General features: G+C 34.7%; 1 protein-coding gene across 1 annotated transcript; it reads left to right on the forward strand.

Moving 5' to 3' along the window:
- Positions 1-1,630: 1,630 nt before the first annotated feature.
- LOC118056709 (beta-galactosidase 7) lies at positions 1,631-14,299 on the forward strand. Its single transcript, XM_035069015.1, has 19 exons — positions 1,631-1,675; positions 8,628-8,747; positions 8,900-8,995; positions 9,097-9,209; positions 9,309-9,375; positions 9,459-9,551; positions 9,638-9,781; positions 9,894-9,982; positions 10,078-10,183; positions 10,263-10,350; positions 10,477-10,595; positions 10,705-11,063; positions 11,164-11,267; positions 11,383-11,519; positions 11,633-11,746; positions 11,833-11,943; positions 12,054-12,545; positions 12,633-12,731; positions 14,015-14,299. The coding sequence occupies exons 1-19, from the start codon at positions 1,631-1,633 to the stop codon at positions 14,297-14,299; spliced, it is 2,781 nt and encodes a 926-aa protein (XP_034924906.1).
- Positions 14,300-14,509: the final 210 nt, after the last annotated feature.

Raw genomic sequence — 14,509 nt, forward strand, 5'->3', positions numbered from 1 at the left:
TTCATTAAAACTGACAGGGAAGGTAATATTCTTATTGTCAGCTTATATATAGATGATTTAATATTTACTGACAATAATGAATTGATGTTTGTTGAGTTTAAGACATCCATGTTGAGGGAGTTTGACATGACTGATCTAGGAAGAATGCGTTTCTTTCTTAGCATCAAAGTTCTACAGAGACCTAAAGGCATTTACATTTGCCAATGAAGATATGCTTCAAAGGTATTAAAGAGATTTAAGATGGAAAACAACAACTTAGTCCATAATCTAATTGCCTTAGGATGTAAACTTTACAATGATGAGAATGGAGCTTGCGTTGATGAAACTTTATTTAAACAAATGGTGGGCTGTCTCATATATTTAATAGCTACAAGACAAGATTTAATATTTGTAGTTTGTTTAATTAGCAGATACATGGCTAAACCAACTAAGTTACATTTATTGGCTGCCGAGAGAATTCTGCGCTACTTAAGAGGAACTACTGAACTTGGGATCTTCCACAAGAAGGGAGGGCATGAAGGATTAATTGGATACACTGACAATGACTATGCACGTGATCTAGAAGACAGGAAAAGCACATATGGGTATGCCTTCATGATGAGATCTGGAGCTGTTGCCTGGTCTTTAAGAAAACAACCTTTAGTCACACTTTCAACCATTGAAGCAGAGTTTGTGGTTGCAGCTGCTTGTGCTTTGCAAGCTGTTTGGATGCAAAGAATACTTAAGAAACTAAGTCTAAAGGAAAGCAAGGGCACTATAATTTTCTGTGATAACAATTCCATAATTAAGTTGTCAAAAAACCCTGTGTTACATGGTTACAGCAAGCACATTGATGTGCGATTCCATTTTCTTCATGATCTTACACGAGAAGGAGCAGTTGAATTAGTCTACTGTGGAACACAAGAACAACTCGCAAATGTAATGACAAAACCTCTCCCATTAGTTGCATTACAGAATTTAGGACTCAGTTGGGAGTCTCTCAAATTCCTGAATAAACTAGTAACATCTGGGAACTAGTTTAAGGGAGGGTACGAAGAGAAAGTTTAGGATTCCGTTAAGGAAGTAGTTAGGATTTGCATTTAGTTTAATAAGTCCTAGTCCATGGGATTATTAGTTTATATTTTGCATGATTTTCTACGTGAATATCTCCTTTGCTGAGATTATGTAAGGCTGTATAAAGCTAACCTTCATCTTTAATAAAAAGTATCGATTCTAATACTGCATTATTGTCACTTTATATAACAAATACCTCTTTTATAAAAACATCGCTGGCAAATAAGGATCAATAGGTGCTACTTCAGGGTTTGCATCCATGTTAATTTTAGAAAAATTAGTTGCTAACATATGAGTTTTATAAGGTTCTTCTTTAGAAATATAAGGAGATACAATAACAAGATTAAAGAATATATCTAGTTGTGATGAAATGGACCTATTTTGCTTAACAAAAAAAAAGAAGCATTCTTATGATCAATAGCAACAATTATTAGCGATGAGACATCTTTAATATCAATAGTAGTGGAAATAGTGATGGCAAATACTAATAGTGTGGAAGAACTTAGTTAGAGGGGACAAACAAGAGTTTTTTAGTATCTTTATAAATGGCAAATATATATGTTTTTCACTCCCTCACATGTTTTTAGTATCTCACTCCATCATATGTTTACACTTATCTCGTGTTTCACTCAAATATATGTTTTTCACTTAAATATATTTGCTATGTCTTTTTCCTCTCGTCTCACCTTTCTTCGGCTCTTGCAAAAATGATTTCAACACCAAAAGCAACAACCTTATCAACATATCCAAATACGTGCATATGACTTAAAAAGCAAGAAAAATATAAAAATGATTTTTGAACATTCTTTTCCTCTCTTTTTTTACTCTTTATGTTACTAATATATTCTAAGACTGAAACAAATTAAAATAACTCCTTTTTCTCAAGAAATCTAATTTCACAGTTTTATTATGAAACAAACAAAGCTAGAACGGACATCATACAATCACGAAAGACAAATTTTGATGAGTGAAAAGGGTTATAGATATAAACCCTAAATTTACAATTTTATTATGAAAATAAGTCTAATAATATTTGCCTCTTAAAGAGGTTTACAAGTTCTTTAAATATGTCTCAAAAAACCTATCTCTGCTACAAAAAAATTAGAATCCAAAAGTATAAAGGAAAATTATATAATATCCAAAACAACACAATAAGTTAAGAAGAATAATAAAATTGGCTCAAACAAGATATTTTTAGCCTAATTTCAAAATTCCTAGACAACTAAAGAACGAATAAATCAGTCCTTTATTGAGGTGTGCTCGAAAAACTTTTGTAAATATTTAAGCCTGATTAAAATAATTGGATCGTATGTTAAAGTCTTTTTTAGCCACTATTCTTATCGAATATAACTAAATCTTCTATTGGATCCAGATGTATTTCATTGGTTCATAATAATATCTATTAAGCTGTCTACATAATTTGTTTATGATAAATTCTTATTTAAATACTCAAAACCTCTAGTTTTCATAAATCCCGACTGCATCAACAGTGCAATGAATAGTTAAACTGTCCCATTTTTTTTTTAACAGTGCAATGGAAATTGAAAAGAAAAATGGGAAAAATGCATTGACCAGAAAGAAAGGAACTAAAATAAAAATTTCCGTATTCATATGAATAGTAAGAGGAAAAAATTGCTCTGTTCACATTAACAGTGCAGTGAACAAATAAATCATCCCAATTATTTTTTAGCTTGTTAGTAAATAGTAGTGGAGCGCTAATTCTACAAATATAGAGAGATCACATAATGTGTTTTGAGTAAAGAAAGAAAGAAAGAGATCTCATGCGCTTTCTTAATGTTTTCTTGAATTTTTTAAAACAGGCTGGGTACTATTGGGGTTTATGTTCTTAGTTTTAGTCAGGATTAATTAATTTAAAATGCCTGTTTCCTGTGAATGTTTATTTCAAAAATATTTTTAATCCACGACATCCTTGAGCTCCGTTTAAACATGAGAGAAATCTCAATTTTATTTATGTCTTGTTTGTTTCAAGGAAACTGAATTCCAGGAATTCGGTTTCCTCATTTTTCCATGTTTGGCAACCATCCGGAAAGTTAGTCAAAGGAAAGTTAATTCCGGTCAACAAAGAAATTGCTTTTACCCGCAGGAAAGTGTTTTCCTTTCCTTGTCAAAAGGAAAACACTTTCCTTTATTGATAAAACACATCTTCCCCTCTTTGTGTCCGAAAACAGTTGAAAAGCAAAGAAGATATGGAGTATCACACTTGCATTTCAGGTATTTTTTCCCTCAAATTTCTCTATTATTTCTCTTTATGTTTTTTTATCTTCTTCGTATTTTTTAGATATGTAAGAATTATAACAAAAAAACCTTGATATTGTTTAATTTGTTGTTTGTTCCGAAAAAAAACAATTTCTCTGTATTTGTATTTGCTGCGCAAACAATCCGTCATGGTTGGGGAAGCTGCCTGTCAATTTTTTTTCCATACCTAATTTTCTTCTTCATCTCCTTGTCACATTCAAACAAGCTCACAGAAAAACCCAACCAAATTTATCACAAGCAAGCCATAAAAAACACAATTTTTCGGGAAATGAGGGGAAACCGAATGAACTGGGAATGAGAGGGGAAATGAGGGGAAACCGAATGAGGGGAAACCGAATGAGAGGGGAAATGACAGTGGAATGAGAGGGGAATGAAGGGGAATCTGAGAAACCGAATGAACTAGGAATTAGAGGGGAATGAGGGAATTTGTGAGAAACCGAATGATGATGTACTAATTAAGTTATGGGAGAGAGTTAGAGATTTGCAATGCAAGAGCTGGGAACAATGGGGTTTTTTTATAAAGCAAATGTATAGGCTGTTGTAGTTTGTTCATGTGGTTGTAGTAGAACGCGACATAGATCATGAGAACTAATTATACTATATTTATAATTTCAGTTATAAATTATGTGTTTAGTAACATAATGAAATATAATGCAATACAACTCTAAGTAGGTATTGTTCCTCTAAAAATAGAGATTAACAATAAAATCTCCCTAATTTGTAACTGATGATTGGGTTGATTAGTTTTTTTATCTTACAAATATTATAGACTAGCCTTGCCTACCTATTATTGCTTAAACTCAACCATCTCCATGGTTATAACTAACAAATCAAAATAGAATAGAATTGAACCTAGCCATGAACTCGATCGTGTGTTGTGTTGCCGCATACGAGGTGATTTTCGAAACTTATGTTTATTTAATTATTCGATAATGACATTATTTTTAAGAATTAAAATAATTGATCTTATTGATCATTGTGAACTTATGAATTGTATATTGTCAGCTTCTTTGATCATAATTTATTGTATTGATTGTTTAAGTATTTTATATGCTTTTTTTAATATTTATTTTCCTACATTTTTAGGTTTTGTTATCAGAAAACTACACTTTCATGTTATGGATAGTAAAATAATTAATGTAGCATGCATGAGAGCAGTTGTAACTGTGATAGCTACAGAGGTAGCTATTATTGAAGAAGAAAGAAATAGAATTTATATACCAAGAAAACCACGTATAAATGCAATTGCTTAACGAGAATTCTATATTGACAGCATTTTGAATCGAGGTGATTGACATTGCATTGAACAGATTCGTATGAAACCTGTTGTATTATATAGATTGTGTGATGTTCTCACAAGTCGTAACCTATTACGATCAACTCAAAATGTGTCTATTAGGGAGTAAGTAATTGTGTTCTTACAAATTGTAGGCCAAAACCAAAGATTTCAGGTTATTAGTGGTATATACTATAGGTCTGTTGAAACTATCCATCGTTACTTTAGAATTGTTTTAAAGACAATTCTAAAGTTATACAAACACCTTATTAAAAATCAAGAGGATATAGTTCCAGCAGAGATAATGAATAATAGAAGATTCTATCCTTATTTTAAGGTATGAAAACAATAACAATATTTTTATGAATTAATTAATTGCATTCAGAAGAAAAGGTTATAAATTATTTTTTCATGTTTATATAGGATTGTGTGGGAGCAATTGATGGTACCCATGTTCCTGCAAATGTTCCTGTTGAGATTCAAGGAAAGTTTCGAGGATGAAAAGAAGGAACAACACAAAATGTTTTAGCAGCTATAACTTTTGATTTGAAGTTTATATATGTTTTAGCTAGCTGGGAAGGAAGTGCCCATGATTCACGGGTTTTAGGTGATGCATTATCAAGATCTAATTATTTAAAAATTCCAGAAGGTATATAATAAAGTATGTATTATATGCAATAAACATATAAAATGTCTTATTATATAAAGATAGTAATAGGGTTTTTTTTTTTAATTTGTAGGGAAATATTATCTTGGTGATGCTAGTTACGGTATTCGAAAAGGAATCATTTCTCCTTTTCATGGAGGTCGATATCACTTGAATGAGTTTACAGAATGTTCACCAGAAAATCAAAAGGAGCTATTTAATCTTCGACACTCTTCATTGAGAACTGCGATTGAGCGAGGGTTTGGTATTTTGAAGAGTTGTTTTAGATCAATTGATGGAAAATCTTTTTGGTCTTATGAAACACAAGTAGATGTTGTGCTTGCATGTTTTATTATTCATAATCACATAATGGGGGTTGATCCTTATGACTTTCTTATGGAAGAAATATGTTCGGATAGTGAACCAATTAGACGAACAATCAACTTAAGTCAACGGGAGGAAAGGGAAGAGAATAGGGAGTGGATAACAAAAAGAGAAATGATTGCCTCAACCATGTGGAATGATTATAACACTTAAAGAAACTAGTAATTGAGTGTTAATTATATGTGTTTGTTTTTATTATGTCTTGCTTGAGTTTGTATTATATTTGTTATGTATTTGGAGTAGATGTTGACTTTTATTATAATTTCTCTTTTAATTATTAATTATAGTTTTTATATGAAATTTATTAAATTGAAATATTGTATGATTTTATTTTGTATAAATTTGTAATTTCTTTTTTGTAGACCACTTCACATGGTCTAAGCCTATGTCTCACATGTTGCTTGAGATATTAGCTGAGGAGGCACTTAAAGGAAGCAAACCTTCTTCCACCTTTAAAGCAGAATCTTTTGTTAAGGTGGCTACAAAAATCAGTCAAAAGTTCAATGTGCAATGCGAGCCTAAACATGTGGACAATCATCTCAAGACTGTGAAAAAAGAATGGGGAATAATAACCAAGCTTAAAAATAAAAGTGGTTTTGGCTGGGATGATTGTTTGAAGATGATTACAATTTTAAAAGATGTATATAATGAAGAAGTAAATGTATGATAAATATTATACTCTTTGTAATTTTTATATTTACTTTTGTTTCTAAAATGTTATACAATGAACTAAAAAATTGCATATTCTATACTTTATGAACAGGCACATCCCAATCATGACAAGTATCTCAACAAAAAACTTGATATGTACGAGATAATGACAATTGTTGTTGGAAAAGACATGGCATCCAGAAATTATGCCAAATCATATGCTGATGTCAACTTGGAAGAGAACATTGAAGAGCAATCAATTTCAATTGAAAATGAAGGGGAATATGAAGAAACTTTAAAGGGAAAAGAGACATCTTCCTCTAGTACACAAAAGAGGCAACATAGAAAGAGAAATCGCATATATGAAGATAATGGTGCTGAAAAGTTGTCTAAACATATTGGAGATGTAGCATTTGCAATTCAAAGTCTCAGCAAAAATCAACTTGATGTTAATGCGTTGTATGCGAAAGTGATGAAAGTTGAAGGCTTTGATGAGATAACTCTTGGGGATGCATTTGATCATTTGGTCCAAAATGAAATGTTGGCAAAAACATTTATGACAAAAAAATGCTAATTTGAGGAAAATTTGGGTTCAGAACTTTATGACCCAACACTACTATAGGCCTGCTTGCTAAGATGGTTTGAACATGTTCAAAATTTGGGTTCAGACTTTGTTTGTTATTTGACAAGTATGTTTACTTGTTTAACTCGGTCTAGCATGTTTATGTTTGTAATTTGAACTAATATGTATGTATATGACATCGAAACGTAATATTTATGCATGACTATGTTTGATGTTATGTATTTATATTTATTTCTTGATGTTTATTTGATATATATTAAAGGGATAATTGCCTTTACCCGTAAAAAAAATATTTATCCAAAATACCCATCAAAAATATTTTTGTATCTATTTATCTTTTAAAAAATACTTCATACCGAAAAAAAAAAAATCCAAATATATAATTCTTAACATAAACAAATTTGGCTTTCTTCATATGAAAAAAAAAAAAAACTTATTTTAAGCTTTTAAAATTGAAAAACAAATATATTAATAGGTTTTACTTAAAAAATATTTCACAAGCTTATTTCTCTATAATATGATATGACATATATAGTTTATATTTTATAAAAATAAGCTATGTATGAATATAGGATATAATAAAAAAAATTCATCATTATACTTTTTAGATTTCATTTTAAGTGATTAAATATTTATATATATTTTGATAAACTTGAAAAAAAAAAATTAATTCATTAATAAATTATTTTCCAGTTCATTTTACATAACATAAACAAACACTGGAAAATGTTTTCCAGTTCATTTTCCATAACACTGCCAAACATCAAAAATACTTTTTTGGAATTCACTTTTCTTAGAATTCACTTTAAAAAAAAAAACAACTTTCCTACAAACAAACGGAGTCTTAGAATTAAGAACGGATATTTATCGCCGTATAAACGAACCACAGATCTATGTAGAGTTCGTGATAGAGATTCCCTTCAACCGTGTTAAAGGCAAGCTGATTAAAACTGATTTCAGGAAGTTCCACCATAGCTCTACCATTCTTCATTTTTGATAAATGAAAAATGATTTCCAAGATTTTAGGGTGTTGAGTGAACTTCTGTTCTGGAGCGATGCCTCGTATGCTACAGGAAAAGCCTCTTCTCTTGAGCTGTACTTTGATTTGAAGTCTTCTCTTAATGAAATTTTGAGATTTCAAAAGAAAGAAGGAAATACAGAGTGTTTTTCTCTGTCCAATTTTGTAACTGATGGAGGGAAAAGAAAAACAGATTATAATTTGTAACGCGCTTTGGTTTACAGGATCATTGCTATTGTTATGGCCGCTGTAAAGACAATCCACTTGCTCCATGTTTCGCGGTAGTAATTAAGGAGTTCATCATCGTACTCATGAATAATTTCGCTGTCTTGAAACTGGATAGGTTTTGTCCTCCGCAGCTATCCTCAGGTTGAAATTAAAGGCTAGCGCGCTAGAAGTGTTGCTCAAAAACTCTCAGGACAGAATGTCAAGTCTTATCTAAAACACCTAACGAGTCTTGTAAGACCTTGAACAATGGGTCTCCAAATATAGAAAATTTAGGTGATAGAGGTGTCCAATCTTAGTTGTTTGTATAATTTTAGACATGCAGTTTCCTATATAAGCATTGTTCTTCAGCTTTACTGGCTTCAGTGCGAAGATAGCCTGTGCACGAACACGCTTGATTTTGTCTTCTTCTTTTCATTTTTCTCTTCAAATTGTTCTTGTTTTATAATCCATCCAAAATCAGAGATGAAGCTGTCAGGTTCTCAGATTGAAATTCTTCTTATTGCGAGTTTAGCATTTGCTATGCTCAAGCTCAGCAACAACTGTTGATTACGATTCCAATGCTGTTATCATCAATGGTGAACGGAAAATCATTTTCGCAGGAGCAATTCACTATCCGCGTAGCACGCCTGAGGTATCAGAAACATTACTTTTCAATATGACAATATCGTGAGCCTGAAAGCAACCTAGCTTGTTTGCTTGTTTTCGTTTTTTGCTCTGTTTTTTTTTCTTGTCTTCTCAAATAAGAAAGTTAAAAATGTAAGGCTCCTTTTTCCTGCTATACAGATGTGGCCAGAGCTATTCCAGAAGGCGAAGGAAGGTGGCATTGATGCTATTGAAACTTATATCTTCTGGGACCGCCATGAGCCGGTCCGCCGGCAGGTTTGAACTGCTCATGTGCACGTAGTGCTTCATTTTTTCAGCTCAGGCGATTTGATTCCCCAAACTAATTCACATTTTCTGTTTAAATTGTGACGAGCCAGTATGATTTCTCTGGGAATCAGGACATTGTAAAATTCTTTAAGCTCGCTCAAGAAGCTGGACTTCACGTCATTCTCCGGATTGGTCCGTATGTCTGTGCTGAATGGTCATACGGGTATGTACCCTTTTTAAAGCTGGACAACTGCAAGTTTTAAAGCAAACTAACTCTGTGCATGCATTGCAAAGCTGATGATGTCTGATCTCTCTTTATCAGAGGCTTCCCCATGTGGCTACACAACATTCCAGGGATTGAATTGAGAACGGATAACGAGATTTACAAGGTTTCCATTACTTGGAAATAATTGATTTTTCTTCTCTGTTGTAGTGTTTCTGTTCTGCTTTCTTAATTTCACTTTATGAACAGAACGAGATGCAAATCTTTACCACCAAGATCGTGGACGTGTGCAAAGAAGCAAAGTTGTTTGCACCACAGGGAGGGCCTATAATTTTAGCACAGGTTTGGCGGCATTTTCTCTCTTGTCGTTTACATAAAGTAGCATTCACATCGGTGTGCTGACACTTCTGCTGGGAGATGCATAACAGATTGAGAATGAATATGGAAACGTTATGGGACCTTATGGAGACGCAGGGAGAAGGTACGTCAATTGGTGTGCACAGATGGCAGTAGGACAGAACGTTGGAGTCCCATGGATTATGTGCCAGCAGTCCAACGCTCCACAACCCATGGTATCCATTTCTGCTTTGTTTTCCTTGTTCCGTTTTGGTAGTGCAGCTTGCGTTAACGCCATTTCATATTCTGATTTGGCATTGAAGATTTCTGTTGTATGCTGCCCCTCAGATTAATACATGCAATGGATTTTACTGCGACCAGTTCAAGCCAAACAACCCTAAGAGTCCCAAAATGTGGACAGAAAACTGGAGTGGATGGTTTGCTTTCTTCCCGAAGTTTTACGTTGTTTTCCTAACCTCGGAGACTCAAATCTTAAATTAGCGAGCTTAAAACCGTGATGCTGTCCTTCTAGGTTCAAGCTTTGGGGTGGCAGAGATCCATATAGAACTGCTGAAGATTTGGCCTTTTCAGTGGCACGCTTTATCCAAAATGGCGGAGTCTTGAACAGCTATTATATGGTTAATTGCATACCATATGACATTAATTAATATTCTCGGGTTTATTCACGTATTTTGATCTTTTCCTTTACTAATTCAGTATCATGGAGGAACGAATTTTGGACGCACAGCAGGAGGTCCATACATTACAACATCATATGACTACAATGCTCCTCTGGATGAATATGGTAAACGTTTTTTAAACCGAGGAAAATCTGCACGGACATAATGAAATAATGATGTTTTAAATTCATTGCATATCAATACGATTGTGAGCACTTTGAGACGATGCTGTGCAAAATTATCATTTCCAGGTAACTTGAATCAGCCCAAGTGGGGTCACCTCAAGCAACTTCACGCAGCTATCAAACTGGGGGAGAGAATTCTCACTAATGGCACCGTGACATCCAAGAATTTCTGGGGCGGGGTCGATGTAAGTTACAAACTGAATTCCAAACGTCAAATGTTGATTCCAAAGGAAATAGGTGACATGAATTTATCGTGTTCTTTCGATTAATGAGAATTCTCTTCAAAATGTTCAGCAAACCACATTCACCAACCAAGGGACTGGAGAGAGATTCTGTTTCTTGAGCAATGCAAACATGGAGGAAGCCAATGTAGACTTGGGACAGGATGGGAAGTACTCCTTGCCTGCTTGGTCTGTTACTATTCTTCAAGATTGCAACAAAGAAATTCACAACACTGCAAAGGTTAATACCCAGACCTCAATAATGGTCAAGAAGCTACACGAGGAGGATAAACCAGTTCAACTTTCCTGGACGTGGGCACCAGAACCCATGAAAGGTGTACTCCAAGGAAAGGGTAGATTCAGAGCCGCCGAGCTTCTTGAGCAGAAAGAAACAACTGTTGATACTACTGACTATCTGTGGTACATGACTAGGTAATAAGCTTAAATGCTGAAAATTATCCAGCAACCGTTCCTATAGTCTTGGGCTGCATATTTCCAGGTCATGACATGGAAGACTAATGCTTTGATGCAGTGTTAACCTTAACGAGACGACACTGAAGAAGTGGACTAATGTGACCCTGCGAGTTGGCACAAGAGGCCATACACTTCATGCTTATGTTAACAAGAAGGAGATTGGTAATTCCAATTTGATAGAAATGACTTGAATCTGCGGGCCGACTAAAAATTATTGTCACTTATCCTACTAGTTTTAATTAGCTAAACTTGAATCTCCTCTGTTGACGAAATTCAGGAACCCAGTTTTCCAAGCAAGCCAACGGTCAACAATCAGTCAAGGGAGATGATTACAGTTTTCTATTTGAGAAGCCAGTTACTCTCACTTCTGGGACGAACACCATAAGCTTACTCAGTGCCACTGTTGGATTGGCTGTGTGTTCTCTATTCGTTTACCAACCACATTTTTCATAATCTACTCTTGCTAATATTACCTTTTCTTCTACATTTGCTCACATTTTCAATTTTTCCTCTTTTCTTCTGTGCAGAATTATGGTCAATATTATGATAAAAAACCTGTTGGCATTGCTGAAGGGCCCGTCCAGTTGGTAGCAAATGGGAAACCTTTTATGGACTTGACGTCATCTCAGTGGTCTTACAAGGTACGCCCCGCAAACATTCTGCAGAAAATAACAATTAATGGGTGTTTATGCAAACTTGTGATTATCACTTCATTCTTTATATGAAGATTGGGTTGAGCGGTGAGGCCAAAAGATACAAGGATCCAAATTCGCCACATGCCACTAAATTTACTGCCAGTGATAACATTCCTACCGGAAGAGCCATGACATGGTACAAGGTAAATACGTTCTAATCCTTGAAACCTCGGTGAAAATATTTTGTGAAACGTTCAAGTATGGGTTTAGAACTGCTGTTTCTAATTAAGTTATCACTACTGTGTGTGTCCAGACCACATTTTCCAGTCCTTCAGGTACTGAACCAGTAGTGGTAGACTTGCTAGGCATGGGCAAAGGGCATGCCTGGGTGAATGGAGAAAGCCTTGGTCGCTTCTGGCCTACGCAAATTGCTGATGCCAAAGGATGCCCTGACACTTGTGACTACCGTGGATCTTATAATGGTGATAAATGTGCGACGAACTGCGGCAATCCTTCTCAAAGATGGTACCATATCCCAAGGTCATACCTTAACAAGGATGGCCAAAACACCTTGATCTTGTTTGAGGAAGTGGGCGGGAACCCTACAAATGTGTCGTTCCAGATTGTTGCTGTGGAGACAATATGTGGAAATGCATATGAAGGAAGCACATTAGAATTGTCATGCGAAGGTGGCCGAACCATCTCAGACATTCAATTCGCCAGCTATGGAGACCCTGAGGGAACATGCGGCGCGTTCATGAAGGGCTCCTTCTACGCCACTCGCAGTGCGGCGGTAGTGGAAAAGGTAGCAAAAACGCTGGTGGTATTCTTTAGCGATATAATTTGTCATTCATCCTATTTATTGACTCAAATTATGATCCTTAACTTGCAGGCATGTGTTGGGAAACAGAGCTGTGGAATTCTTGTATCAGATGAAACGTTTGGATTAAAGAAGCGTTCTGACATTGCCAATAGGCTGGCGGTGCAAGCTGTCTGCATTGGGTACACTGACAACGGTCTCGAGTCCCGGAAGAAAAAGAAAAACAACTAAAAACAACAAAGGCGTTCTATATGCATTTTCTTTTAACGCCTTTGACTCGTTTGTAAAATCATACCTTTGTACACAATTCATTTATTACAGCATATAAAAGTAGCTTCTCTTTGTGTGATCTTCAACTTCGATCATTATGAAGGCTAGATTCTTATTAATTTCTTCTTTAATTATTTTATTTTCAAGCTAGAAACATAACTGAGCATAAATGCGATTAAGATAGAGACCATAGATATACGGAATGGCAAAAAAAAAAGGTAAAAGAAACTTGATCTCCTTAGAGGCAATTTCACCATAGATAACTATGCATAAATGTGTTTAAGCTTGGGTTTTAGCAGTTTAATCCACACGTCTCCTAGTTTTTAGGGATTGATATAAACCTAGCATGATATTTTTATCTTCAAAAAGAATTCAAAAACTATTCAAGGAGTTTTTGTCAAGTTAGTATTATGTCTTGGTTAAACTTGGTGTAGATAATTAGATCGATCTGTCTTCTAGTTTTAAAGACCGATGTAGATATAACGTGATGTTTTTATTTAAAAAGAGGGTCTTCTTCTCGAAGTAGCAACTGATGTGGGTCGAGAATAGTATTCTGATCATCTTTTTTCTTTAAATGATAATAAATCGTCAAGAAATATAAGTAGATAAAAAATAGTTAAAAAAAATAAAAACAAAACAAAAATTATTGAGCTATACAAATATCTAGAGCATGTTGATGGCTATTATGACCACTAGAGCATGTTGATGGAGAATTTCTTACGCTCTAAGGAATATTGGGGGTTGATAGAAAATGGCTATGTTGAGGCTGAAAATATCATAGAGTAGACAGAAATGCAACGAAAGAGGATTGATGAGTTAAAGCTGAAAGACATGAAGGTGAAAAATTATCTTTTTCAAGCTATAGATCGAACGATATTGAAAACCATCCTTGTAAAGGAAGTGCTAGAGTCAAAAGATCACATCTCCAAGCTCTCTGTAGAGAGTTTGAAACCTTAGAGATGAAAGCTGGTAAAGGAGTCTCTGAGTATTTCTCAAGAGTACTGACAGTTGCTAATAAAATGAGAACATATGGAGAGTGAATGACTGATGTTACAGTGGTGGAGAAAATTCTCAGATCATTGAGTGAGAAGTTTAATTATATTGTCTGTTCAATTGAAGAATCCAAAGATATTGATCAACTCTCAATTAATAAACTCTAGAGTTCCTTGATTGTCCATGAGCAGGAATTCCAGCGTCACATAGGGGAAGAACAAGCACTAAAGATCACCAATTCTGAAGATAGATTCAATGCGAGAAGACAAGGGCGAGGTGCATACAGAGGCAGAAGCAGAGGGACAAGCAGTCAGTTTTACAACAACAAAGCAACAGTGGAGTGTTTTAAGTGCCATAAGTTTGGACACTTTCAATATGAGTGTCCAAGTTGGGATAAAGAAGCTAACTACGCTGAACTAGGAGGAGAAGAAGAAGAAATGCTACTCATGTCATTTGTGGATATGAATCATGCTTGAAGGGAAGATGTCTGGTTTTAGATTTTAGGTGCAGTAACCACATGTGTGGTGACAAGAGCCTGTTCCATGTGATAAATGAGAGCTTCAAACAGAAGGTGAAGCTGGGAAATAACACAAGAATGGATGTGTTGGGAAAACGCAACGTGAAATTGAAAGTGAATGGTCTTACACATGTTGTTAGTGACATATTATGTCCCTGATTTGAAGACT

This window comes from Populus alba, chromosome 18 (assembly GCF_005239225.2).
Source record: "Populus alba chromosome 18, ASM523922v2, whole genome shotgun sequence".
Classification (NCBI taxonomy): Eukaryota; Viridiplantae; Streptophyta; class Magnoliopsida; order Malpighiales; family Salicaceae; genus Populus; species Populus alba.

Bases quoted from the DNA above. Each gene is read 5' to 3' on its own strand.
- LOC118056709 (XM_035069015.1), top strand. From the start codon at position 1,631: ATGTTTTTAGTATCTCACTCCATCATATGTTTACACTTATCTCGT. The intron at 11,268-11,382 runs GTAATTCCAATT...GACGAAATTCAG, and splicing joins TGTTAACAAGAAGGAGATTG to GAACCCAGTTTTCCAAGCAA. The intron at 11,747-11,832 runs GTACGCCCCGCA...CTTTATATGAAG, and splicing joins CATCTCAGTGGTCTTACAAG to ATTGGGTTGAGCGGTGAGGC.